The 27973-nt window shown below is 49.9% G+C and overlaps 2 protein-coding genes and 1 long non-coding RNA gene across 5 annotated transcripts; 2 read left to right on the top strand and 1 right to left on the bottom strand.

The window, feature by feature from the left end:
* Positions 1-238: 238 nt before the first annotated feature.
* Positions 239-1266, top strand: LOC134497474 (uncharacterized). The gene is made up of 2 exons (XR_010067916.1): positions 239-534; positions 1167-1266. It is a non-coding gene; the product is annotated as an uncharacterized LOC134497474 (long non-coding RNA).
* A 5982-nt stretch (positions 1267-7248) lies between these two features.
* Positions 7249-12576, top strand: CIDEB (cell death inducing DFFA like effector b). The gene is made up of 5 exons (XM_063301631.1): positions 7249-7378; positions 8734-8878; positions 9104-9253; positions 11189-11379; positions 12326-12576. Exons 1-5 carry the CDS (start codon positions 7338-7340, stop codon positions 12462-12464), a joined length of 666 nt encoding a protein of 221 aa, XP_063157701.1. The 5' UTR covers positions 7249-7337; the 3' UTR covers positions 12465-12576.
* A 757-nt stretch (positions 12577-13333) lies between these two features.
* NOP9 (NOP9 nucleolar protein) lies at positions 13334-23199 on the bottom strand. 3 transcript variants are annotated; one of them, XM_063301629.1, is made up of 10 exons: positions 22979-23199; positions 21029-21436; positions 20007-20132; positions 19191-19332; positions 18326-18515; positions 17708-17848; positions 17507-17626; positions 15993-16223; positions 14508-14613; positions 13334-13842 (listed from the first exon to the last, which is right to left on the bottom strand). In XM_063301629.1, the coding sequence occupies exons 1-10, from the start codon at positions 23181-23183 to the stop codon at positions 13685-13687; spliced, it is 1827 nt and encodes a 608-aa protein (XP_063157699.1). In that variant the 5' UTR covers positions 23184-23199; the 3' UTR covers positions 13334-13684. The 3 variants fall into 3 exon arrangements, with proteins under 3 accessions (XP_063157699.1, XP_063157700.1, XP_063157698.1); XM_063301630.1 differs by lacking the exon at positions 14508-14613; XM_063301628.1 differs by lacking the exon at positions 13334-13842 and having other exon boundaries at positions 13851-14613.
* Positions 23200-27973: the final 4774 nt, after the last annotated feature.

Raw genomic sequence — 27973 nt, 5'->3', positions numbered from 1 at the left:
ACTGGAGAATACATGTGTCTGTTCTGGACCGTGGTGTCAGGGCGGGAGATCCCTTCCCGATGGAGTAACAGAGTCTCAGTAGCCATGACAAGTAAGCAAGAGGTGGAGGACGACTTATTGTTAGGAAACATCTCCATAGTTACTCTTCTATATTTTTTTTTACAAGTGTCCTGTTATTTTTTTCCTCTCTCATTTACCCTTTTCTCTCCTTCTTCCCTAAACCTCTAGATCACCCACCTGCTCCAACCCTTTCTCTAGATCCCCACCAGCCGGTTTACATCCACAGGGATCCGGTGAGGCTGATCTGCTCTGCTCCTGAAGGGCTGCAAGCAGCAGGATACAGATTTTATTCCAGAGAGTCAGAAGATGTGATGAACGTTAAGGAAATCAACGGGACCAGTGGAAAAACTGGGCAATATCAACTAACAGTTGAAGAAGGGACCGCTGGAGAATACACATGTCTGTTCTGGACGATGGTGTCAGGGCGGGAGATCCCTTCCCTGAGGAGCGACTCGGTCTCAGTGGCCGTGAGAGGTAAGCAAAAGGTGGAAAAGAAAAAGCTCCTGTGCGAAGGAATCTCATTCCATCTTGGAGCAGGTGAGATTGGTAGTTAGAAGAGGACGATGCCTCGGACACACCATGCAAGCGCAACTGCATTAAGTATAAAACTGATATTACATTTTCTATTAAAAAGAAAGGAACACCGAACTAAAAAGGGGCCCAGTCAGAACAGTGGATTTGCCATGCTTTGTCTGGTCCCATGATTTTGAAACTCATTTCCATAGCCACAGAATGAGTGTTTCTTTCCTAGGAAGTGCTGCTATGTTAGGAATCAGGGGTTCAGGCCTCACTGGGGTCTGGGGAATGTCGGTGCCCCCTGGACCAGATCTGGGAGACCAGCACCCTACGAGCTAAGGATGCACTGCTGAATTGAAATCTGATCAAGTCAATATTGGGGTTTTTTTCTTTATTACTGGTATTCCTGTACTCTTCTACTGCAAAATAGCATCAAGCGACGTAAAACAGAAGAAAAAACATTAAAACATCAAAACACTGACAATTAATAAACACTGCAGTGGCATCAACTGTCTTAGAGGTAAGTGTGGTGGAGACAAGTCCCCTAACTAACTTTCCCCAAACTGCTTTGCACCGATTCTTTTGCACAGATGGGGTTAATTCCACCCTGCTGGCTGTTGGGTGTGCAAGCTGTGGCATTCTGATTCTTCTGGTGTGTTTCGTCAGCCTTTACAAGCACAAGTTCAAAGGTACTTGAGGGGTAGCAAAGCAGGGACACAGCATGCCCCCAGCTCTTCTGACTTTCCACCCCAAGTAGGAATGCCCCAGCCAGGCATATTCTTAGTGCTTTGCACAGCATTTCTCTTAATTATCTTCCCTCTCCCTCTGGCTCCGTCCTATTATTATTATTATTATTTATTAAATTTATATCACCGCCCATCTCCCCCATCTCATACCTTTCCCGCCTTCCACAATGCAGCTGGAGCTTCCCCTGTGCATAGCCCAATCATCAAAAAAAAATGTCAATTTCTGTGAATCAGGCCAATCTGAAATTTCAGGAGGGAATACAATAAGTCCCCTGAATCCTTCCATTTAAACGTGTAACTCACCCAACCAAGAGGGAAGAAGTTTGGTCTAGTGGTGAAGGCACCAGGCTAGAAACCAGGAGACCGTGAGTTCTAGTCCTGCCTTAGGCACGAAAGCCGGCTGGGTGCCCTTGGGCCAGTCGCTCTCTCTCAGCCAAACCCACCTCACAGGGTTGTTGTTGGGAAAAGAGGAGGAGGAAGGAGTATCGGGAATGTTCCCCGCCTTGAGTTATTTATAAAAATAATAAAGGTGGGATAGAAAATAAAAAGTAGGATGTGTCAGGATGCTCAGCTCGAGAACACCCAGGTCCCCAACAGGACGGCAGAGAAGGGGATCACAGTCTCTCACTTTGGCTGGCTGGGATTTCTAGGGGGCACCAGGTTGGAGAAGCCAGCACTAAAGGAGGAAGCCAGGGAGTTGTCTGTCAAAATGCTCTTCTCTTTTTTCTTCCCAGGCAAAAACCAGACCGCAGCCAGGTGAGCAAGCGTCTGCCACTGTCCCTGCCTGGGCTAAGGGCAGCTTCATTTGGGATGGGGGGGCTTATGATAAACCAGTCATACTGGGAATCTGAGCTCCTGTGCAGGGAACAGATGGAATGAGGGTTTGTACCAAAAGGCCAGAAAAGGCAGAGCTCTCAAAATTTGCCTCTTAAAAACCTAAAAAGCTCTATCCAGCCAAAACTTTGGCTTTTGACCCTGGGAGGGAGACAGGAAAAAAAGCAGAAGGCGGGAGCCACACCTCACAGCTACAGATGTTTTGAGGTGCATTGCCCCTGGCGGTCTATAAAGTCATTGTGCTGAATCTCCAGCGGCAGAGTGTCCTTCCTTCGTGAGTTTGATCAATCACCGTTGGAAGCCATCTAAATCAATCACCGTCTCAGACTTGGTGGCAGTGAGTCCCATCATCAGGTTTTGAATTCAGGTCTTTTTCATCTGTCCTTTCCTCAACATTCCTTTCCAGGGCATACTGGAAACCACTAAAGCTTCAACAGATCACGAGGATGAGGAGGTAGGGCAGACATTTGCCTTCAAGTTTCAGCTTGGTCTTTTGAAGACCTACACCACCAGGGGAGCAAAAGTGGATTTGCCTTTCCCCTCCATGCAGCAACTTGGGGTGCAGTTTTCAGCTGACTTGGATTACAAGCTGGTTCTCGGAATTTGGCCCCCAGATGAAGATTGGGAGAAAGGGGTACCTCCTGTCAAGAGCATTTCTGCCTTTTGCAATCATTCCAGCTTGGCTTCAGCCTTATACGGAGCTCTTAAGCCAAATTCCTCTTATTTTCATACCATTGCCAGGGAACGCATTCTGCGTCCCACATTCTGCAAACAAAGGGGAGCAGATCCCATTTTAAAAAGTTGGCAGTCCAGGTGCCCAGCTTCCCATTCACATTTATTCCAAATGCATTAAATACTGCTTTGCTATTTTTCAGGAATGAGGAACTCACTGATTGCCCAACAAGTAAGTAATTAATTGCTTTCTGCTTTACTGTGGGTGCAGAGATGAGTTGCACATTTCTGCTTTTTTCATCTTTTCCTGGTTGCAGGAGCAGTTTCATCTGCCTTCAGAAAAATGCCACCCACTCTTCTTTGCCCCTGCCAACACACGTGCCCCTTGCTCTAGATTTCTGGAAGGTGGATGCACTATTCTTTTGTACCAAAAAGGGGGAGGGTCCTTTAAGGGGTAACAGGGGCATCCACAAAGGGGAGGGTCAACACACATACCCCAACACTCCTGATCTCTCACATTAAAAACTGCTGAGTGTGAAAACGTTTGGAGGCACCCAGTTGCTTCCCTAAAATTTTGGGGTGACAGGCAACAACCCGTGATGTGACTCAACGCCGTTTTATGGCTAGATTTCCAAGAAGAGGACAAACCTGAACAGCTGCAGCAAGACAGCCTGGATTGGGGGGTCCTGCCTAAAAATAAAATAGCGAAGGAAAAGAAAAGAGCGAAAAGCACAGAGCCCGGTGCTGACAACTTTCTGGTGAGTGTCACCACCACAGTGTCGGCAGCCATGGTGAGTTTCTCATCCCTCCCTGGTGACTTTTGATTTAATTCCCCACATGCACATGCAGTATATGTTTTTCCACCCCTTTCAGAAAGCCGAGTCAGTCTACGCACTGCGTGACTTCTCCTGCTCCACATTCTTCCAAGAGACCAACAATCAAGGAGGATTGTATCAACTATAAACCTTTTCTTCAGCCTTCACACCTTCCTCTTCCTCACTGCAACAAAAGCCACGCTCAGATGCTGTCCTGTATCTGAAGGACAAGAACCAGGAATCCCCCATCTGTTTACTAGGAACAACGTGCCATTTTTAAAAGTTGAGACCTGCCATTTATAGCCAGCTGTTTCTCTTTCCTCTTACCGTTCCCGTTTGGGCAAGGAATCTAACATGCCAAGTTAGCTCCTGCAGTTGTTTAGAAGACAGGTGCATTTCAAGCTATGAAACAGTGTATTACTCTGATGGAACAGGTAAATGAAAAACTCTGTGGGCCAGCTTGTCCCATAATCGTCCAGACTGGACTTGTAACCGATAACCTGAGCTGGGAGGAAATCAGACAAAGCCTTCTCGCAGCACAGAGGCTCTCACGTGGGAGCAGCAAGGAAGCTGAGATGAGCGAAGGAACTAAGTGGTTGTCAGTCGAGAGAGGAGGATGGGGAGAAAACGGTTAGCAAATGAAGCTGGACTTTGGCAGTTTCAAACTGCTGAAGAGGTGAAGCTCCTCTGGGATGGAAGATGGCTGAAGATGAGGTGGCACTGAGGCTGCCTGCAGAAAACGTGGGATCACATTTCTTTCGTAAGGTTCCAGGGTGGAAGATTCAAAGGAGATTAAAGTTCTCCCACTCAGAAGAGGATGCCAGCCACGTTCTAATTAAAGCCCCTGATTAACTCCATTTATTCATCCCTGCTTTCCCCACAGCAATAGGCACATGCTGACAGATTAGACAAAGCTGCAGCATCTCCCGGGGGGTGGGGGGTGCGTTAAAAACAGCAAGTTTCTCACCAATGCAAGTCCCACCCCTTGCATTGTGACCCCTTCTCCATCCTTCCAGTTTTGAAACCCCTTCCCCAGGGATTCCTGCATTACTTTTGCGGGATTTGTTTATCTGCTTTAGGTGGATGCTGCCTGCAGAACTATCTAGCTGGAAGAGCCATGCTCTTAGAGAAACAAATGCCTCTTCTACCTTGGAAAGGTTACAAATAAAGACAATTCTGAGCTGATTCACAAGGAGGTGCTTGCAAGTTGTGGTTTTGTCTGTTCAGGCCTGAGAACCCACATGCATGTCCCATGACCACTGCTCTATACAATAAAAGTAACAGCAACTGCATTGGGTTTTTTTTCCAAAAAAGAAACAGAAAAATATTTCCAACTCGTTACTGAACTGATAGGTTAATCGTATGACAAATCATAGAAGTCTTTATTCAGAGAAAAATACCATGCTATGTAATCAGCTCTGACCCCTCAAAGAAACAATCCAATCAGGAACCAATTAACACCAGAGAAGGTTTTGTTTTAGCAAATTGGCCCACTTGATTTCAGCCAAGTGACAGGCAAGGCTCTCTAATCACGGCAGACTGATTAGCAAACTAGTTAAATGTGGGCTGGAAGGCATGATAACCAAATGAATATACAGCCGACAGAACAAGCTTGTTGGACAGGTTGCTGGGCTGAGTGGCTCAAAATGCCTTCAACAGGGAGAAATATAAGGCGGTCTATTCTGGGATGAAAGATCTAGGGCACATATACAAGACAAGGGATTGGTGGCTTGGAAGCACTACACCTGAGGACTGGGGTGTGGTCAGTGACAACAAGCTGAACAAGAGCCCGTCCTGTGAGACAGCTGCTAAAAGGGCTAATGCAGTTCTGGCCTGCACTCGAAGAAGCATGGAATCAGAGTGCCACGTTCACTGTTTCAATGTAGTTTATACATCGTAACGTTTCACACGCCATGGGGCTGACGCGCGTTTCTGTTTGGGAGGGAGCTGCTGTGAAACCTTGTACCGAGCTCTGTATCTGTGTTCATTACAATGGAATGTGTTTGGGTTATTTTCTCTGCTCAAGGCCTTTTCCCGCAGACCATCAGAAACCGTTAGGAGCGCCTGGGATTGTGAGCTTGGGAAGATTCTACGGGGGGAGGGATTTAATCTGCACTGAGGGTTTTTAGTTTGCATTTGGCGCGCTTTTTCCATTCTCAGCTTGCTTTGTGATCCTGCTTACTGTTCTTTAATAAATCAGATATCCTTGAATCTTGCCTGTGAGTCTGATACTGTTTTAGAATAGGCAACCATTACGCAGAGACACAAGAAGTCCTTGTTCCTCCCTGCTCTACACCGATGAAACCATGCCTGGAGGGCTCTATACTGTTCTGCACGCCACATTGCCGGACTGGGCAGGCTCAGAGGACAGTAACAAAGATGATCCAGGGACTTGAGAATGAAGGAACTTGGGATGTTCAGTCTGGAGAAAAGAAGATTGAGGAGAAACGTAACAGCCATGTTCCGGTGCGTAAAAGAAAACCATAGGGAAGAGGCTCAAGAGCCATGGACAGAAACGAGGACCAGGAACAATGCGTACAAGTGGCAGCCGCCTAAACGTCTTTAAACATAAGGAAAAAGTTCCTGATGGTAAGACCTGGACAGCAATGGAACCGTCCACCTGTTGAGGTGGGTTCTCCACCTGTGGAGGTTTTTAAAGAAGAGGTGGGACAGCCACCTCTCCTGGATGGTTCGATTCGTTTTCCTGCACCTGGCAGAAGGCTGGACTAGATGACCCCTGTGATCCCTTCCTACTCCACCATGATAGACTTCTGTGAACGGCCCCTCCCGACAGACCCTTTTCTCCATTGAGCACAGAGACGCTGTCCGGAAGGCTTTGGCTTTGGCTCGCCACCAAACGGGAATCTTGCACCTGATGGAAGAACAGAGGCAACGATCAAAATCTCTTTCAAGTTAAGCTGCGGCCCTTGTGACATCACAAATGCGTCTTTTTCCAATTTAACAACACAGCTCCGGGCCTGACTCGGCTTCCCTTTCAAGACAGCCAACATTATCAGGGTGCTGCCACCTAGCGACTGCCCGATAAAAACTTTAAAATACTGCACGTGGAGAGTTAATTATATTAACCATAGTCAATTTATTTAACATTATAATTAAATCGAATTGTGTTTTGGGCCTGGACCCAACCACGTCTTTTGACTCACACACACACACACACACAGTATTCCGCTGTATCCAGAGAAGTGTTAATATTTGTCCATCTGTCCTTTCCTTATATTATTATTGGTCAGTTTTTAATACAGCGCTGCTATCTGATGCACAATCTTGCCGGGACTGTTATATGGACCCTGTCGATTTTTTTTAAAAAATAACATTTTAACCCAGTTTTAGAAAAGCAAGAGAAATTTCTGCTTGGGTGTTCTCCCTCTGGGAAAGGAGCATTGCTTGGTCAGTGTAAAAAATCAAGACAGACAGCGGCCAACACAACCTGGTGCATTATCTGTTCCGCCTCTGGCTGCTCACCTTGGAATTTGCACCATGCCTTCCACACACACACGCAGCACACACATCCATGCACAACACACAGGCTCCTGCCCACAAATGTACAGTCCAGAGTCCAGACAGACCAAACAGGGCACATTTTCCCCTTTGCAACTCAAGACAAAAAAAACTGAGGAAGCCAGGAAAGAGGAAGGTCTTCAAGCCAGGAGCCCATCAGCCCGCCTTGGGCACCATGGAGCTCATCAATGCCTTGGTCCCCTCGGCTTTGCTGAAGTGAGTGTTTGGGGGCACGGGGTGGGGTTGGCACTCTCTACTTCACCGGACCTTGTCAGCCTGGTTTCTCCAGCTAGTTCCCAACATCAGCAAAATATCTGTGCCTTCTTCTGCGGCTACCTTGATCCGCAGTCCCAGAGACCCTCCACTTACAGGGTTACAGCAGCCGACACAAGGATGTTGGGAAACGTGAGGGGAGGGATCCACCAGTTTGTGGGAAAGCAAATTTTGAACGAGTTGACGGGGTGGGGAAAAACTTCAGCAAGGAAACCCTAAGAGGACAGAAAGCTCAAGGAAAGGGCGGCGAACTGGCCAGGTTCACCCAACGTTGTTATCTCCAGGTCTTTTACAGCTGGGTTTACACAGTGTACTAAGCTTGATCCATGTTAATCCGGTTTAGGGGTTGTGACTTGGGGAGGGAGCAGAGTGTGTTATACAAACCTGGTCTGTTTGCTCTGAGGATGGTTTGAGAGGCCCAGAAAATGGCTTGTTTCAGGAACAGATTAAGCAGAAGGTCAGTTCTGTTAGGGAGCCTGTTGATGCTGAAAGGGGAAAGAGATGGAAAACCAAGAGGTGGGGTGGAACAGCAGCAGGTATCCTGAAAGATAAATGGCTTGGCAGCGAGCCGGCCAGCCCCGGAAGAGGACTCAACCCTGCAACTTTTGGGGTTACGGTTTAAGTGGATGTTTAAAACTGATTGGCCAACGGAACAAGATTCCAGTCCTGAATTCACTCCTCTTTTATAGCAAGAATAAAAGGGGAGAGAAATAACTACTCAAGTCGCGCCAAGCCAAGAAATATGGAGAGTTACCTTTTTGGATTAAAGGATCTGTTATCCTCACTAAGCCCGGCTCAGTAACAGCAGCACTCAGCCAGTCTTGGCTGGTTTCACAAATAAAAAGTAGGGCCTGGCTTGGTTAGTACTTGGATGCGAGACCCCCAGAAAGTCCAGAAGCTGGACCAGAAAGTAAAAATCCCAAGGATGAGTCACTTGTAAATCACTGCTACACGGACATGTCTGTGCAGCCAGCAGGAGTCAAGCAAGACTTGATGGCTACTCCACCCCTACTCTGCCCCCTCTTCCTGGAGAAAAGTGCCTGGAATTTGGACTGTGACATCAACAGCCAAGGAACAGAAGTTCCTGTAATAAATTGCTCCACGTAGTCCTAATTAATTGTAGCTGTTTGGGGAGCCTAGCTACAGCTAATCTCAAAAATCAGGGACATGCACTCTTCAAGAGGGATGTTCTTATAGCTGTAGGAGTGGAAGGCATGTTTTTTGCCAGACACTCTGCACGTGCCCCGACACACAGCCATCGGTCAGCCAAATAATTTCTCCTCTCTCCCCGAACCCAGGTCGGTCTCCAACGCAGGCTCAGAAATCTCCCGGCGGGTCTGGACGCCAGGCCCTCGACCCCAACGGCCCTTCCGAGTGTGCGATCACAAACGCAACGTCCGCAAAGGCTTAATGGCAGGCACGTTGGAAGAGTTACTCTGCAAGGTGACCATGCTTCATTTCCTCCCAGAAAATATGCCCCCCCCCCTTTTGAAAGCCAGGTCCTGCCTTGGTTGGCTCAGCGTGAACTTGTAACAGGTCACTCCAGCTCGACCTCTGCGTTTCGACCTCCACAAAATGGACAGATGATCTTGGCGCATAAAAGCAGCAGTTTGGGTAGGGGATCCTTTGCCTTCCATGCCTCAGCTTCTTCGATTTCCTGTTTTTCAGGCGAGAGAGACCCTCTTCCTTTCCAGCGTTGTTTCCTTGATGCTGGAAGAAGACGGCACCCTGGTTGAGACGGAGGAATTCTTCCAAGTCCTGGGTGACAACACTGCCTTGATGGTGCTAGAGAAAGGGCAGAAATGGAGTCCCAGCAAGGTGGGGCTCACCAGATCCTCAGCTCTTGGGAAAGGGGATAGCAGGTTACAAAATAATCCAACTGGGAACATCTGCACATTCCTCCTTCGTTAGGAAAAGGGGCGGCTGCCTCCCCGGCACATCAACAGGAGCTGATGGAACAGGAGTTTCGCAAGAAGCTTGAGAAAGCTTTGCCTCGAGTGGCTTTGACCTACAGGGTGGCCTGAATTGAGCCAGTCGCCAAGACTTCCATAGCCTAACCCCTTCTTCTTGTTGCTGTTCCATTAAATTTCTTACAGCTGCCCATTCCAACTGACTCTGGGCAGCTACAATGAATTGAATGAAATAATACTTTTTTGCTGTCATGTAACCCAGTTAGAGAGGACTGTGAGAATGCTGCTTTGGGGTTTACATAGCTGCTAAAAGCTTGACCGTAAGGCAGCGATTCTCAACCTTGACCGCTTGAAGATGCGTGGACTTCAACTCCCAGAATTCCCCAGCCAGCTTGAAGATGCGTGGACTTCAACTCCCAGAATTCCCCAGCCAGCTGGCGAGCAAAGTCCACGCATCTTCAAGCAGTCAAGGTTGAGAAATGCTGTGGTCAGGGAACATGGCACTGGGCTTGTGTGCAAAGGAAGGGGTAAACCAGATGACAAAGCAAACATCATTAGGATTTACTGGATACCGAGTCAGGCATGGCCTGAAAGAGGGGTGAAAAACCCCATTTCTACAGGGAGCTGCTGACCCCCCAAAAATCAACCAGCCCTCCAAAGCAGGGATGGGCGTGATGCTGTCTGCTAGATTAAAACTAACCAAGCTCACCTGGTTTTGGGAATGCGGCCTTTTGCCCAGCTAAATAAGCGTACTGTGAGCATAGGGAGTTGGAAGGATCCCGTGAGGTCATCAAGTCCAACCCCCATCTCAGTGCAAAAGTCCAAATAAAGAATCTCCAGTGCCTTGCTTGAACCCCTCCAAGGAAGAGCCTACCACTCCTCCGGTCTATCATGCCCATTCGCAAAGTGCTCCGACTCTGAGGGAGTTTTTCAACATTCAGTTCCAATTCGCTTTCTTAGAACATCAGTCCGTGATCAAGGAGCCTTCAGACTCTGGAACTGCGCAAATATGAGAACTAAATTCTTTTCCAGGTCAATTTTGGTGATGACTAAGTCCAACACCATCACCTGTTCTTCCCTGCCTTATTTCATCACAGATCTGGGATTTCTGGCAAGCGAAGGTCGCAACTGTCACTTGTAAACCAGGATAGAAATGTAACTGCTGGCAGGAAATCCCTTTGATGCAATTTCGTTTTAACAAACCAAAACCACAGTAAAGGCAGCTGATAAAACAGCACTGGAAGGGGTGGGCTGGTATTTTTTTTTTTTTTGGTTTGGGGTTTTTTTGTGGTTTTTTTCCCTCCCTTTCTTATGTTGATTTTTTGTGGTACGTAGTTTTCTTCTTTGGATCCCAATGTTCCTTTTATATTTATGGTTTCATGCCGCCCAGAACCACACATGGGGAAAAGGACAGCTGACACGTTTTTTAAAAATAAATAAAATGTCCCTAAGTTAAAGCTAAAATACTGTTACTAGTAAAAGGTCTTTTTAAAAAAGATCGCCTAGCACATTTAGTGATTCCAAAGGGGTGTATTTTACTGGGACAAAGCAAGTTGCTGTCCCTCAAGAACAGTGTTTCTCAACCTTGGCCGCTTTAAGATGGGTGGACTTCAATTCCCAGAATGCTGGCCGGGGAATTCTGGGAGTTGAAGTCCACCCATCTTAAAGCAGCCAAGGTTGAGAAACACTGCTCAAGAGGCAAACAGCAGGAACTTAAAGCCACCTTCTTCAACCAGCACCTTCCAGATGTTCTGGGACAGCAAGACCCAGATTTCTCAGCCAGCTGGGAGTGGTCCTGGCACATCTGGATTGCACCCGAAATGCAACCTTTTCTCTCCCCCAGAACACCAGCTGGTCGTACGCCCTGAGCCGCGACAAGCCTCGAAACAGCCGGGATATCGCCCGCATCACGTTCGACATTTACAAGCTCAACCCGTGGGACCTTTTCGGCAGCCTGAACATCTCGGCCACCTTCTATGGGCTCTACTCAATGAGCTGCGACTTCAAATGCCTGGGACCCAAGAAGGTCTTGCGGTGAGCCTGGCACCTGGCTTCCTAGCATTTCTGGGGAAAAGACGCGGAGGGAGGGTAGGGGATGGCCCGAAACCTATTTTCCAGAGAAAGCGTGGAAAGTGGGAAGAGTTTTCCGCTCTTTCACTCCCATCCATTGTGCTGTTCATAATTTGGGACAGTTCTGTTGGTATCAGAAATGGGGGGTCACTTTCTGTGGACAGCAATCCCCAGACCAACAGAAGCCCTTTCTCCCCAGCGAGGTTAGGATGATCCTCTTAATCAAAGCTGCAGCGTTTGGTGAAGGACGCCCTCTTGCGACATGCTTTCTAGCCTTGCTTAATCCCCACCCCTCTACCAATTTGGCATCACTCATAAAAAGGATGCTGTTTTGTTCCTGGCCCTCGTTCGGGTTTGGGAGGGCAAGTTCAAAACTAGAGTAAAAGCTCCTTGAAGCCCAGCTTGATTCCTGACGATTTCAACACCTCCATGTTGTTTTCTTGGCAACAACACAGAAGTGTGTTGGCATTGCTTTGCCTGTCTGTCAGCCCTTCAAGGTAGGCCAGACTAGGAAACCAAAGCCAGCAGGCTCATACTTTTACTGTAACATAAGAGAATCTTGCAAGTCTCAATACACTTCCCCCTCCTTCCTTCATCTTCGCGAGAACTCGGGAGGGTCTTGCCTTAAGACGCTGTCTCAGGTTACAGTTCTACCCCGGACTCAGGTCTCTTTTATTCTGCGGCTCTTCCTGTTCCTCAAGGTCATTCCTTCTACCCATTACGCTTTTTGACTTCCTACCACAGCTTGCCCACTCAAATTTCTGGTGCCTCCCATCCAAGCACCCCAAAGCGAATCCTCCGTAGCATTTTTGAGCTAGACGAGGGATTGATACTTTTAACGCTTTTACCAACCTTGATGTTTATGGATCATTTTGATAGAAATCCCTCTCTTCCTTTTCCTTCCCCCCAGGGAGATCCTGCGGGTGGCCTCCGCCGTCATGCAAGGCTTCGGGCACCTTCTCTTGGGGGCCTCCCACTACATCCGCCGGCTCCTGGAAGGGGGCGACAGCTGGCACTCACAAGTCAAGATAACCAACTGTCACGATTGATGCCTCCTTCCCTGAAAATGCTGGAGAACCTTCCTGCTTCAAACTAGTCCTAGTCCCGCTTGATTTGGGACTCAGATTTAAAGGGTATTTAAACAGAGAATAGAGATCCTGACCTGCAGCCTTTTTTCCCCCCCTCTCGGAGGCTTAGGGCGCAGCCCAAGGGCTTGAACCAGAGTGGCAAACAGGGAGCTGTTTAGCCACTTTAACAGACCACCAATGCAGCATATGAGCTCTTCAGAATATCCAAGGAAAATCTGCTTTTTGCCTTCTCCAGCCTCACATCCTGCAAAGGGGTAGGGCTGCAAGGCCCATCATCCCTGGCAGTGTGGTAACCGTAAACCACCTTTGGATGGAACCAGGCTTGGCAAAGCTGGCCTACTTGGCCCATATCCAACAGTCCAGCCCTTCCACTTGTTACTGGCCGCCATCTTTAATCAGCAGGTTGAAGCCTTAATCTTGGCTTGCAAAGGCTGGGCCCTAGAGCCTCCAGCTCAGCTACCACTCTACCTGCATTTAACTAGGAGAGCAGAAGCATTACAAGCCCTGCACTGTGGCTCTTACTTCCACCACTCAGTATTTGCTCCTCAGATGATGGCTCCCCACTCTAAGCAAAACAAGGGGCCAATCGAAGAGAACAGAAAACAAGGGGCGCCAAGTCTCCTCTCCCCAGCCTTCCACCATTGAGTAAAACAGTTCGGCCTGTCCATGCAGCTCCCTTCCCCTTAAAACCGTGGCAGATGCTTGCAAACATGCATCATCATCAAAAGCCTGCAGGAAGCTGGCAGCCCTCTGGACAAACAGCAGGGGCCACAGGAGCTGGAAAGACCCAGCCGATGGGCCTGTCCTAAAGGCAGGACATGACAGCATGCGCAAAGGAATCGTAGCCTTTAATACCTGCAAAAATGTAAATAAATATCCATCTGAGAATAGAGTGAAGAAAGAGGTGCCCAGAGCCATCTCAAATGCACCACCTCCCTTCTTTCCATGGCGTTTGGACTACAGCTCCCATCATGAGCTGGCTGAGAGGTACAGGCATTCTTGGCCTAATGTTCATGAGGTTGAAGGAGGGTTCCTGAAGCCTCTCCTGTGCAGATTTTGGCAGGGTGTGCAACACAAAGCCCCCTCAAGGAGCTGGTCCTCTTGTTCTCAGCAGCCAGCAAAAAGGTCCCATCTTCCGCCACCTCAAACTTTGGGCCCAAAGCGAGTCCCTCGGCCGCTGTTCAGTCCTCCAGGATCTCAGCGAACAGCTCTCTCCGCTTTTTCTCTGCCTCCTGGTGGCTGTCCCAGTCTCGGCGCCGTTTGAGGAAGTGGGTCAAGGCAAAATTGCGGACAAGGTGGTGGCCGAAGGGGTCGTGCCGTAGCTGAGGCTCGTGTTCCGCTGGGGGGTGGGGAGAAGAGAGGGGGGCTTCAGGAGCTGAGCTGGCTCTGGGAATGCCAGACCAGCCCTTTGGGGAATGATCGCAAGGCACGAACAAGGTCTCCGAGAAACGGATAACCTTCGCCTGGCCCAGAGACTGGGTCCACAGGTGACGCTCAGCCAAAGCGCCCTCTGTCTGGCTGCACCTTAGCATGCCGTGTGAACCCAGCCACTGGAGGTGGGCAGCTCTGCTTTATGGCCTGCCCTGTTACGCATTAGGCAGCCTTGTGCACTCTCTACCTGAATAAACCCCTCCACAGTGGTTGCATCCCTGCGCTGAGCTTAAGCAAGCCAGGCTCAGCACGACGTACGAACTCAGCCAGGGCCAGAGCGCGCGCCAGATTCCCCAAGGGCAGCGAGCCACCCCTTACGCCAAGGACCCTTTCCCAAAGTTGCTTTGTCTGTCCCCAAAACAGAGGAAGGGCAAAACGGGTGTTTCTTCCACAATCTGCTCATCTGTGACATGTTTTGCAAGGAGGGGGGTTGGGGGGCAGGATGAGATGACCCGGTCTGACCAGCCCAGACAGCAGAGAATGCCCACTTCCTCTGCCCCTGGATGGCCCATTCATTTGCAAGGTCATCTCTGGGGAACAAGGGGAGGGGAAGAAAGGAAACAGGGGCCTTACCCAGCTCCTGAGCCAGCTCTCGTTTGGCTGGCAGGGCGGCTCTGCTCCAGATGGCATCCAGGACACGGCTCCCGTGCTTGGAGCAGGCGAGAGACACGTAGTGGCCCTGATAATGCAAAGCAAAAATTGGGGTGGGATGGGGGGGGAGAGGTGGAATGAGACCTTCATGTCCCCTCCTGCTGGTCAGCGGTCACTGTCACTCAGGCCATGTTCAAACAAATGCGGGCTTACGTCTTTCTCAAGTAAAAGCGAAAATCCTTCTCGCCCACTTACACACACGCAGGCACCCACTTGACCGGAAATCTCGCTTACCCTGCTGGGTTTGACTTCCAGGAAAATCAGGGCAGGAAACCCCCCATGTTTTGGGGTACCCTGTTCTGGGTGATGGCTCTGAAGTCCCACCTACTCATGTATTGCTCAGAAACAAGAGTTTAAAGTGGAGTGATCTATGACGGGAGCGAAGTGTGCGTGAGAATAAAGGGATAGCTTAGGGAACGGTGCATCCGTTAGGAGGGAATAAAACAAGGATGGGCGATGTCCTCGTGACGGCTTAACAGACGATGGATAAGCATATAAATGATGCTTGCAAGGATGTTAAGAGCTGTGCTGACTTTGGAAGTGAAATGGGTACTTTTGCATGCCGATGACATGTTGTTGGCCAAGACCCCAAACCATCTGCAGATGTTAGGCCGACGGTAATATAACAAGGACTATGAATCTGAAAAATAAGGTATCAAAGATCATGGCCGTTTAGAAAAAGGGGGAGAACAATTGCAAATGATACATATGTGATGAAAAACTGGAGCGAGCAAATGGATTTATGTACCTCTCTAGAACGTATATTAAAGATGGAAAAAGAGAAACATTTTAAGATGCCTCCAATGAATAGGTCCCGAATGCATGTGGGCTGAATGCAGAAGTGAGTTACCTGCATGAAAGAGGGACACTTAGATGGTTTGCTTAGATAGAATGAATGAGGATCAAATGTCATTCCGGGTATGACTAAAGGGAAATACGATTAACAGTCATCAAATGTTTGTTGTTAGACAGAAGACAGAGCGAAGTTATTACTCCGTCGCCCCAAAAGGCAAGAGCAGGATCTATGGATTAAAATCACAGGGAAGGAGGTTCAGGAAACTCCTGACTATATGAGCTGTCAGCCAGTGGAACAATGTTGGCTGGGGAATTCTGGGAGCTGGAGTCCACACAGCTCAAAGGCACCAAGGTTGAGAAACACTGGTCTAGATTGTTTAGGGGTGCACATAAAAAGCAGGCAGAGCTTTGACTGCAACCCCGCAGCTGCCACCTTCGCTTTTCTGACTGCACCCTAACAGCACCCCCGCACTGCTGATCCAACCACGGTGAAAGGCATTCCACCCCAGTTGCGGACGTGCCAAGCGATGCCCCTCAACCCAGCTCAAGAGCACCACGACCGGCAGCCCCCAAAACCCGGAGCGGAATCTCGCGAGGGCTCCCGAGACTGACCTTGAGCTGGCGCAACACTCTGCGCCTCGGCTTTTCGGGGACGGAGGGGCTGGCCAGGAGGGCGTCGAAGACGTGGCTCCCGGCGGGATCGCAAGCCAGCGTGACCAGGTCCACGGGGGGCATGGCGGCCAAGCTGCGCAGCACGAGGGAGGGGTCCGCAAAGTGCAGGAGATGCTGCAGCACCAGGGAGCCGTGGTAGGAGACGGCGCTCAGGGTTGGCGATGCGCCCGCCTGGAGGGAGACGGGGAAACCAAGCCTGCTTCACCTCCATTGCTCCTTGGAGGACCTACCTCCACACATACACTGCGCTTCCCTCCCAGCCAGGTGCCCCCACAGGCCACACCGGCTGGGCCTTCTGGGGGCTGCAGTCCCAGCAGATCAGAAATCTCCACCTTCCATTTAAAGCAAAGAAAGGCTTCGGTCCTCGTGGGCAAGCTTGACAGGGAGAGACTGTTTGATTCTAGAGGCGATGCTAACAAATGTTTAAAATAAAAAAGGTTCAGAGTCAAACCGACAGGTAGTCCTCTCTTAACGACCACAGTTGGGACCAGAATTTCAGTTGCTAAGCAAAGCGGTCATTAAGCAAATCTGACCCAATTTTACGACTTTTGCGACGGTCGTTAAGTGAATCCCCACAGGTGTTCAGCGAAATGAGAAACGCAAATCACGCAGCTCCCCACTGAGTTTGCCGGCCAGAAGCCAGCCAGGAAAGTTGAAAATGGCAATCGCATGACCACGGGACACTGCGATGATCATAAATGCGAACTGGTTGCCAAGCACCCAAATCGTGATCACATGACCGCAGGGACGCTGCAACGGTCATTAAGTGTGAGGACCAGTCATAGGTCGGTTTTTTCAGCACCGTCTTAAGTCCAAACTGTCACTAAATGTATGGTTGTTAAGCGAGGACTTCTTGTACTGGTGTCAAGGTCTTGGGGTTCTATGCTCATCTGCCCAGGAGGCTCTATTCTAACAGCCAGTATGTAGCAAGCCAGACTTCCAGGCTTTTGGTCCTCAGAAGCCAAAGAGATAAACACTGTTCAGAAAGGGGACATATGAACGGATTCTGCAACAAAAGCCATTCCATGAAATAGGAAAGACCCTCTTTGCAGATGCTTCTGAAGCATCATCAGTTGCTGGCTGGGCAATTCTGGGAGCTGAAGTTCACACATCTTAAAGTTGGCAATGTGGAGAAACACTGCTCTACACCCTTGGCAAAAAATAAAAAATAATAAAGCTTTCAGAGCCGCTTACAGACGATTTATGGGGGGCTGAGGGAAGACAGCTCAAAAGCTTTTGGGCTAAAAGAATCCACACAAAAGGAAAGACGAATGAGGAGGGAAAAGGAAAACAAACAAGAGGACTACAATGTTTGTGAAGCTGCTCTGGTTGCAACAAAAGGCTAAAAGAGGAACCCAATGGATGGAAGACCACCAGGAAACCCCAAAAGCAGGCAGCAGAAGAGACATAGCCCCCTCCCCCTCCTAGCATGGGGATCAACGTTTGCCACTTACCTGCTCCTGTGACAGACCTTCCTTTTCCCCCTCACCGAAACAGACCTCGTAAGCCAGCATGGAGGCCATCAGGGGGGCGCAGGCCAGCTGGCGGGAGTGGGGCTCCCAACAGTGAAACGCCTGCAGAAAAGGAAACCTCAACTCTCTGGCAGAGAAGATGGCGCAGAGGACAGAGGAAGAAAACAAGCAGGGCCTCTTTACCTCCAGGATGGTCCGCAGCACCTCCGGCTGGTGGGTACCCTGTTTCCGGCAGGCCCCCAGGAGCGCGGTGACGATGCCGAGATGCTCCTGGGCCATGATTTCTTCCAAGCCCGGGCCCAGCTCCTGAAAAAGCTGCCCCAGCTGGGGACAGGGTGGGAATGAGGAAAGCCCCCTCCCAGGGCAAGAGAAGCCCTTTCTTCTCACTGCCCCCCCCATCTAGGCCGCCAGGGATCCGTTTTCTAGATCTGCCGCTGATAACTAGCCGCTTCGGGGACCAACATGTTGCAGAATGCCCCTTTCCCTGGGGGGGAAACCGAGATCCTCCCTTCATCCTTTCCAGCAGGGAAAAAACCGTCTTGAGTTAAATGGGTACACCCTTAGGGGCACGGAGGGGGAGTTTTCTTGGAAGTGAGGCAGAAGCGTTTGGCTTCCATAGCCGCCCAGTCTAGCCTGCAGGCGTGGCTTCTCTTCCACTCTCCCATCCAAGTCCCAACCAGGACTGGCCCTGCTTAGCTTCCCAAGATCAACCAAAGTGGGCAGGTACCCCCGAAGTCAGGGTCCCCACGACCAGACCCCGATTAAAGCCAACGGCGGGGCAAGGACAGAGCCCTCTCTTACCAGTTTGCAGGAGGCTGCCTGGATGAGCCGCTGCAAGGTAAAATTGGCCACCTTGTGGACGGACAACACGCGCAGCTGCCCCTTCACGTGAGCCCTGTAGAAGGAGCGCAGCGCCTTCACGTCTGACACCTCCAGAACTTTGTCCAGTACCCGGCTGCAGGTCGCATCCTTCAGAAACACCAGGAGGCTGCTGAGCGGGGAGGAAGACGCAAGGCGGGAGCGTTACCGCGCCCGACCACGCCATGCACACGGGCTGGGAAGGCCCAAAGCCAACTCAGAGAGAAACAGCGAAGGGCACCAACATTTTGTAAGGAAAAGTCTAGCTGGTCTCAAGAAGGAAGTCAAGGCTTAAGAGAAAGGATGCAAAGCTCTGCTATTTCATTCAAAGAGGCTGCTATCTCAGGGCAGCAGCAGGTTTGTTTTTCTCCCCCAAAAACAACCATGTGAGGAAGGTGCAGCTCAGAAAGAGCCATGGATTGACACTAGCCAGGTTCTACTGCTAAGGGGTATCTTGAACTCGGGTCTCTCTAGTCCAGTGTTTCTCAAACGTGGCTACTTTAAGCCCTGTGGACTTCAACTCCCAGAATTCCCCAGCCAGCGCATGCACTGGCTGGGGAATTCTGGGAGTTGAAGTCCACAGGGCTTGAAGTAGCCACGTTTGAGAAACACTGCTCTAGTCCAACACCTTAACCACTACACCACACTGCCTGGTGGGCCTTTAACCCGGGAAGATTCAGACAGCCAACAGCATCACCAGTGTAGTTTTCTCTGCTGCTCCAGCAAAGCCCGTGCACTTTGCCCTGCATGGGCAAGACTCCTCCCACCAACTCCGCCCCCACACCTCCTGGCCAATCCCATGGCTTACCTTTGCCCAGCGGCCGGGTTGCAGCTGCTCAGGTAGCCAATCACTGCCCGGCAGAGCTCAGCGCAATCTGCAGGCAGCTTCCTGTGCAGGACCTCCAGCGCCACCTGGAGGCAAAGGCCGAAACATTTGTTGGTAACGAAATCTAGAGAGAGGAGAGGTTTGTTTAATGGCGGGGATCTTGGCTGGGAAGGTCAGGCGGGGAAGGGTGACCCAGGGCTCCGCGGTGCAAAGGCTCGGCCTTTCCCGAATGCAGCTCACGCTGACACTCTTCCATTCACATGCATACAGATAGTCCTCGACTTACGACCACCCGATCATTCATTCATTCATTCACTCATTCAATTTATATTGCTGCCCGTCTCAAACTAGTGACTCTGGGCGGCTAACAATGAGCTTAGGTTTAGCGACCGTTCGAGGTTACAACAGTGCTGGAAAAAGTGACCTGGGACCGCTCCTCGCACTTACAACCGTCGCACTGTCTCCCTGGTCAGGTGACCAAAATTCAGGCGCTTGGCAACCAGCATGTATTTACAATGGTTGAAACATCCCAGGGTCACACCACCACCATTTGCGACCTTCCCAGTCAGCTTCCGTCAAGCAAAGTCAACAGGGGAAGCTGGATTTGCTTAACGACAACGGCAAAAAAGATCGTAAAATCAGGTATGGTCACATGATGCCTCACTTAATGACCACACTGCTTAACAACAAAATTTCCAGTCCCTATTGTGGTTGTAAGTTGAGGACTACCTGCACGCATCAAGAGAGCTGTGCAAGACTGCTGTTCCCCTACCTGCCCAGCAGATGGCAGCATCTCACCTGCAATGCATTCCTGGAGGCAGCCTTTGAATTCCCGCAGGAGCAAGGTAAAGCTATCCGGGACCTCAAACACCCCTGGTCCTTCGCTCCCCACCTTCGCTCTCTGGGCCCTGGAACGAAGAGGCCCTAAGAGGGTGGGAAGGGACACAGAAGGGGAAGGGCTGAGCCTCTTGCTCCAAACTCCTGGCAGAATATGCCACTAAAGGCTGGGCCATCAGCTGAAGTTACAGTGGCCACGAAGGAGAGCCCTTTATTTCAAAATATTGCCCTTTAGATTCATTGATTTTTCAAAAACTCACTTCTGCCCTTTACTTTGGTCATTTAACTTCTACCACCAAAAGGAAAGGGACACAATTTTTCACATTCATGACTGTTTTTTTAAATAAATTTACCTACACTGCTTGATTTTATTTTTTATTAAAATGTGCTTTTGTAAAGCTTTTCTCGGTTTCACTCTTGAATTTTCCTTTGTCAAGCAAAGTTATAAACACAAGCAATTAATTTGTTTTTTATCCTTAGGAGCCTCTTTCAGATTCGCCCCTTTTTCAGGTTTGTCCTTTATTTTTTCCAAGAAAAGACGGCCAGCGTAGCAAAAGCGGAGCTTGAAACGTTCCTCCCAATTCCCTCCCCGGCCCATGAAGGCCCCCGAAAGGCAGAGAAACCACCAAGCGTTCTTCTTGTCTGCAATTCTGCGAAGGCTTCTCCCCGCTGGCAATGAGGGGGAAGCCCAATATTTTACCGCTTTTTACAATTCCATCCCACCTTTCCTCCAGGATCTCAAGGGGACCTCCGGGGCACCCTGTCCTTATTCCGCCCCGAAACAACAGCCCTGTGCGGGAGGGTGGGCTGAGAAGAAGGGATGGATCCAGAGAGGGCTCTTTAACCCAGGTTTCCCCATTCTCACCCCGGTCCTGCACAAGCTCCCAGCATGCAGGAAGTCCCAAGATGCTGCAAAGGGGGCCGTGGCTTTCCCCACCCACCCACTCACCCAACGGGGTATGCATTCAACGGCCGCTGCTCACCTGAACCCGGGAGCCCCCGGCCCCCATCCGACCCGACTCGGGCCCCTCCGAGCGCCTGCAGCAGGGTCCGCACCACAAAGCTGGCGTGAGCGTCCAGGGCAAACGTGCGCAGGTCCTCCTGCAGGCTCTTCCCCAGTTCCAGGACGAGCTTCTCCAGCACTCCGGCCTCCTCCCCTCCTTCCGAGATCAGAAGCGGGGCCCTCCACAGGGCGGCCTCCAAGATGTGGGCGCCACAGGGGTGGCAAGCAACCAGGCGCAGGGAAGGGAGCAGGGCCCGGAGCAGAGCAGCCAAACTGGGCGCTGAGGCAGAAGGAAGCAGGGCCTGGAGGAGCAGAGAACCCGAGGGATCCAGGGCTAACGGCAAGGTCACGGCCACGGCCTCCTCCAGGACATTGCTGACAAAGAGACCTGTGGGGCCGAAGGGAAAAGAAGGTGACTCACATTAGCACCTAGTGCGGTGTTCCTCCACCTTGGCCGCTTGAAGATGGGTGGACTTCAACTCCCAGAATCCCCCAGCCAGCTGTGCTGGCTGGGGGATTCTGGGAGTTGAAGTCCACCCATCTTCAAGCGGCCAAGGTGGAGGGACACTGATCCACTGGGATCCAGCGCCAAGCAAAATAGAAAACTTCCATTCGGAGAAGACAATACTAGGATGCGAGAAGTAGCAGCTGTGTTTTTAAAGAACAAGGATCAGATTCGTCCTGCCCTTCTGCAAAATTTTTACATCCAATTCTTCCCCTCGTCTGGAAAAAAATTAAAGCTCTGTTTTGGTCCCCGCCTATCTGCTTTTTATTCATCATCGTGCCACGTTGCCAAATCTGCCCAGGATGCCCCGCTATTTATAGCTGATTGTCGCCGCACCCACAACGCCAATTCAATTAGGACGCCCACAGTGAATAAACGAAATTAAAGTGGTGGATATTAAGTCCCAGCAGTTATGATAATTAGCCGGTCATTAGCAAGCAATCCAGCAGTAAAAAATAATAACCACGGCATCAAAACAATAATCAGAAACACTCGCTGAGAACAGGCCACAACTGGAAAACAGCACTTCTTGGCCTGAGCGACCAGAAATCTCCAGGACAAGCATGCTCCAGACTATATAAATTTATTAATTTTTTTTTAATCCGTTCAATCGTGTCCGATTCTCGGAGACTGCCTGGACAAGTCCCTGCAGTTTTCTTGGCAAAGTTTTTGGGAAGTGGTTTGCCATTGCTTCCTTCCTAGGGCTGAAAGACAATGGCTGGCCTAGGGTCACCCAGCTCGCTTTGTGGCTAAGGCAGGACTAGATCTCACAGTCTCCCGGTTTCTAGATGCCTTAACCACTACACCACACTGGCTCTAAATAATAAATAATAATAATAAATAATAATAATAATAATAGACTGTATCTCAGAGTCAAGCCAAGGTCCTTTAAGACTCCGTAAGTCAAAAGCAGCCCACGACAGCCAATGCAGGGGCCATAACACTGGCTGACATGCTGCCGGCAGCCAACACCTGCTGGGCCTCTCCATTTTGCACCGATCGTCACTCCTCCCTGGTCTCCAAAGGCAGGCCCACGCACAGCACACTGCAGTCATGGAAACACAAAACGTGACGAGGGGAAGCTGCTGTCTCAAGAGCCTTCGGTATAAGGCTGCAGGAGGCGCACCAGCGAAGGCTCGGCCAAGGCCCTCCTGGCCACCGCCTCCGTCAGCGCAGCCAGCAGCAGCCGGGAGTCCAGCAGGCAGTTTATTATTATTTATTATTATTTACTAATAATAAATATTATTTATTATTCACACGCACGCAGGCACACGCCGTGCCCATCACAGACCCCACGCCAAGGCCCGGGCCCATAACCACGAAAAACAACGCCTCCCTTCTTCCCAAATTTCTGGAATGCCGATGGGTCAGGCTACAAGCTCCCAAAGTGCGTCGTCTTCAAATCCCACCCTGGACAAATCTTACCTTTCTCCTCATCCGAGGCAAAGCCAGACTTCAAGGTTTCATGTGCCTGGTGGAAATATTCAGCCGCCGCAGGCTCCAATTTAAGAATGTCTCTTCCGTTGCTCTCCTGCGTGTCTCCTTTCCGGGTTGAAGCAGCAGGCGAAACCCGTCTCTGTCGCCCTCTGTTGCCTTTTGCTGCTTTCTGGCGGTGGGAAGGGGGCCCCATCTTTCTCAGCAGCGCAGCCAGCCTGCAGGGGGGAGATCCAGCGTGGGACAAATTAGCAACAAGGAAAAATGGAGAGAAAGGTACAGGTAGTCCTTGCTTAACGACCTCAGTTGGGACTGGAATTGCAGTTGCTAAGCAAGACAGTCATTAAGTGAATCCAACCCAATGTTACCACCTTTTTGCTGTGGTCGATAAGTGAACCATGTGGTTAAGTGAATCATGTGCTTTCCCCATTGATTTCGCTCAAAAGGTCAAAAATGGTGCTCACGTGACCCTGCAACAATCATAAAGAGTCCCTCTGTCAGGGGGAGATAGGGGGTGGTGAATTTTGATTGACAGATAGACAGACAGATAAATGTGAACTGGGTTGTCAAGCGCCCAAATCATGATCACATGACTGGGGAGATGTTGCGACGGTCATAAGTCAGTCTTTTCAGCACCGTTGTAAGTCCGAACTGTCACTAAATGAATGGTTAAGTAAGGACTACCTTACAAGGGTGTTGCAGAGGGGCGGCAAATGTGCAACAAGGGTTTGCTTGCTGTAACGGGACCAGAGAAAATCCAGGTTAAAATCTTCTTGCAGTTTTGCCTTAGATCACAGTCTCTTAATTGAGCCCACCTCACAGGGGTGTTGTGAGGATAAAAGGGACAAAAGGAAAGAGCGGGCCAGACCCTGACTTTGAGTTTGCCGTCTCAACACATTTTCAGGGCCTTTAAACCACCTTTCCCCCACAGATATTTCTGAATCATCCCATCATCAAAGTCACAGCGAGGGCTATCCACAATAAAATTTCATTTAAGAGGGGTTTTTTTCCCTTCAAACCCATCCATCCAAAGTTCCAAAATCAGTTCAGGCTGAATTACATCGTAAAGCAGTGCTTCCCAACCTCGGCCGCTTTAAAATATGTGGACTTCAACTCCCAGAATCCCCCCCCCCGCATTCTGGCTGGAGAATTCTGGGAGTTGAAGTCCACCTATCTTAAAGTGGCCACGGTTGAGAAACAGCGCTGTAAAGGGGCAAAGGCCTTCACAACATGCCAAAACCCCCCGAGCTTTTTAATCCCGCGACAAGACGACGCGGGTCGCGGCCAGTTAGGAGGCCACCGCCAAGAAGGCCGTGCCGGTTCAGGTGCCCCCCCGCAACGCCTCGCCGCCTCACCGGGTGCATTTCTGCCTGCAGCGAAGCCACCCGGGGCGGCGCAGAAACCCCGAAGGAAAGGACGCGCTGCAGCGGCCAAACCCTTTCCAGGAGCAAGACCCGCCGCGCCGCGCGAAGGCTCCGAAGCGCAGCAGGAAAGGGAGGAGAAGTCACCGGGGCAGGAAGACTCCAAGAAAAACTGAAAAGTCAACATACGCGAGACTTACGGGGAAGGCTCGACCCAGAGTTTGCTTTTGCTGCTCCTACCGGATTTTAAAGGGAAAATCGGCCGCGCCACCCATTCCCCGCCCGGCTCCGGCTCCGGCTCCGCAGCTCTCTGCAACACGCGCAGCACGCGGCCCCTCGAGCCAGCACTGCGCGCGCGCGCGCGACCCGGGCAGGCCACGCCCCCGCCCCGCCCCGGGAGCCCAGCCGGAGCTTTGGCACGCTGCATCCCGACCTGCCCCGCGCGAGGGCGCCGGCCACTCACCCCAGAGCGCACCGCGCCTATTGCGTCATCCGTTCATTCATTCGTTCGTGGCTTCATTCATCTCCCGTGCAGCGGCGCCGTTTGTCAATGACCGAATAAAGGCGGGGCGGAAGCATTTATTTTAATTATTCGAGATACCCCAGAATCGCCATGGCCAGTGGCGGGATTGGACTGGTTTCCCCCATGCTGTTGCGTTAGCGGTGCGTGGGCGTATCACGCCCATCCTCCCCGGCCAGGCGGGAATTAGAATCCCTGTGGATCGCCTAGCCGACCTTGGCTGAGCTACTCAGGTACTAACGCTTGGGATGGGAGACCACCAGGACATCGCAGGGTTGCTAAGCGAGACCAGGACGTTGAACAAGCACCTGCGGGCAAGACTATAACATGCACAGCGTGGAGAAATACTGACATTCCCCCGAGGGAGGGAGGGAGGGAGGGGTCGTGAAGACGGCAGAACTTGGAGAAATGGCAACATTGACCTGTTTGAAGGGAGATAAAACAACAAGGGCTCTTCTAAAAGATGGGCAGCCTTTTATGGACTTTTTGCTGAGAATGGAAAAAAATGAAATGGCGATTTCTGGATTTGCGGATTGAAAGCGAATATGGGCTAGAGGGTTGCTCCGTGATACAATCTTCGGGAGGAGGGATGATAAGTTGCTTTGTAACTGCTGTGGAGAAGATCGGAAATAGCCTCTGTAATTTTCTTTCTTTCTTTGTATTGTTTCCTCCCATTTTTCTTTAACTTTCCTTTAGATATCTTTTATTCATGTACACATCTTCAATAAAAATTATATACAGAACAAGCACCCTGCGGGAAGCAACCGCAGCCTGGACACATTGGGTTCTAAGGTTCACTCGAGGTGAAGGGCCTCCAAGCCCAGGCAGCTTACGCCAGTGACTCTCAAGCTCGGCCACTTTAAGATGGGTGGACTTCAACTCCCAGAATTCCCCAGCCAGGGTTGGGTCGGTTGAAACTCTGAGCAACAGGCAGAAATGGGACGGGAGCGGAAGATCACATCTCCTTAGCCTCCAGCTCAGCTCCTGGTTGCTAACGGCAGGGGGAGTACGTAAATCCTCATTATCCTTAATGATAAATAATCTTTTTAGCGTTTTTCCCACGCTATGGCAGGGTCCACTTGTCGGCATATATAATAATTATATTAATAATTATAATTAATAATTATAATTATATAATTAATGAATAATCAATGATAAGTTCATTGGAGTTAAAGCAGTCCAATGAACAGGAAAGGAACAAGAAACGCGCTGCAGACTAGCCCTTGGCAGACCAGCCGTGAAAGCCTTGGGAAAGAGACTCAACTGCCCTGATGTCTCCATACCTACAAAGATCAGAGTCGTGCAAGCCATGGGATTCCCTGTGACACTCTATGGAAGCGAAAGTTGGACTTTGAAGAAGCTGGAGAGGAAGACTATGGACGCCTTTGAACTCGGGTGTGGGAGAAGGCTCCTGAGAATACCGTGGACAGCCAAAAAAAAAAATGACTGATGGATCATCCAGCGAATCAACCCAGAGTTCTCACTCAAGGCACAAAGGACCAGGCTCAAACGCTCCTACTTCGGACGCACGATGCGAAGACCCAGCTCTCTGGAGAAGGCTCTGATGCCGGGAAGGGCGGAAGGAGAGGGAAGAAGAGGACGGCCGGCAGCAAAGTGGAGGACGCGGTCCCAGTGGCGAGGGGTGCACCTTGGGAGACTTGAAAGAACAGGTCAAGGATAGAGAAAATCTCCCTGCGTGGTCGCTAGGAGTCGGAAACAGCTTGATGGCACGTAATCAATAAGCAAAATTTGGTATTGCATTCTTCAGCTGCAGTGGTCAAGATCCCATCAGGATGCAATGTTAGCGATGACGATATACTCTCTGATAATTCAGCAAGTATTCCAGTAAAAGTAAAGCATATCTTAAAAATAGAACTGATACAACTGTTTTTTTTTCACCCCTGGTAAAATATTTCAATTCAGCTATCAAGGGGAGGATTCTGACTTTTTTTGAAAAGGTGCTTACAGAATGTAAATCTGGGAAACCTGTTGAAGGAGATCACTTACCAGTTTAGGGAACAGAAAAGGTTCCTGTTCAAACATCTAGCCACGCTGAACTTCTATGTGTCCTTTATAGCATAAATTATAAACTGTAGCACCAGTTCTGGGTGTGAAACAGAAGGGTGGTCCTCCCAATCCAAAAATTCTACTAATACCCATCTAGGTGTGTCACATTCTTTTTCCAAAATAGCCATTAATCCCAGCCACAAATCTTAGCTGCTCAACTGTGAATTTATAATAGCAGGCTGCCAAAGTCCCCTTCAGCCCATGAACTCAAGACAGATGTGACTGCCAGGTGTTCCCAGCTGTGGGAATATAAATAAACCACATCCAGGTGTCACCTCCATTCCTTCCCCATTCCTTCTGGCTTACGTGTGCATCGCATCTTCCCTGTGGGAAATCCTGATTGCTTTAGTTTTTGATGACTTCATGCCCACACCCCTATTTTTCATCTCTGCTTTATTCACCCAGCAGGAGCCCTTCTTAGAAAAATCAGATTTAAATTCTACCATAATATCTGAGCCTTCATTTCACCTATAGTCCTCAGCTAACCCAAACACTTAATCCTCATATATCCTGTGGAGGCTGGATATCCCTGGAGGTTTTTAGAGGCTGGGCTGCCACCTCTCAAGAATGGTTTAATTGGGTTTCCTGCACCTTGCAGAGGGCTGGACTAGATGATCCTTGGGGTCCCTGCCACCTCCACAGTTTTATGGTTCTGCAATTTTCATGCAGTTAACCCTGCAGTTCAGGACTGCTGCCCCAGAGGATAAATTTTCTAGGAACGGCAGGTGCAGGTATACCAACCCTGTTCAGGAACAAGAACCACTTGGGAAGAATGTGCGTAACTGGGAACCCTGAGAACTCTTTTTTTTTATTTTTTTTTTAACAAAGCAATATTTAATCTTAAAAAAAGAAAATAAAATAAATTAAAAGTACAAACTTGGAAAAGAAAAAAAAAAAGAAAAAGAAAGTCTATCTTATATTTTATACTTACAGGAAGACCTCGCTTAACGACCACAATTGGGACCGGAATTTCAGTTGCCAAGTGAAGCAGTCATTAAGCGAATCTGACCCAATTTTACGACCTTTTTGTGGCGATCA

This window comes from Candoia aspera, chromosome 4 (assembly GCF_035149785.1).
Source record: "Candoia aspera isolate rCanAsp1 chromosome 4, rCanAsp1.hap2, whole genome shotgun sequence".
Taxonomy (NCBI): domain Eukaryota; kingdom Metazoa; phylum Chordata; class Lepidosauria; order Squamata; family Boidae; genus Candoia; species Candoia aspera.
This window is presented reverse-complemented; position numbering and strand designations above follow the sequence as displayed.

Bases quoted from the DNA above. Each gene is read 5' to 3' on its own strand.
- CIDEB (XM_063301631.1), top strand. From the start codon at position 7,338: ATGGAGCTCATCAATGCCTTGGTCCCCTCGGCTTTGCTGAA. The intron at 7,379-8,733 runs GTGAGTGTTTGG...CCCCGAACCCAG, and splicing joins GTCCCCTCGGCTTTGCTGAA to GTCGGTCTCCAACGCAGGCT. The intron at 8,879-9,103 runs GTGACCATGCTT...CCTGTTTTTCAG, and splicing joins TGGAAGAGTTACTCTGCAAG to GCGAGAGAGACCCTCTTCCT.
- NOP9 (XM_063301628.1), bottom strand. From the start codon at position 23,183: ATGGGGCCCCCTTCCCACCGCCAGAAAGCAGCAAAAGGCAACAGAGGG. The intron at 17,627-17,707 runs GTAAAGAGGCCC...CCTTTTCTGCAG, and splicing joins TGCTGCGGACCATCCTGGAG to GCGTTTCACTGTTGGGAGCC. The intron at 16,224-17,506 runs GTAAGTGGCAAA...GTCTCCCTCCAG, and splicing joins AAGGTCTGTCACAGGAGCAG to GCGGGCGCATCGCCAACCCT.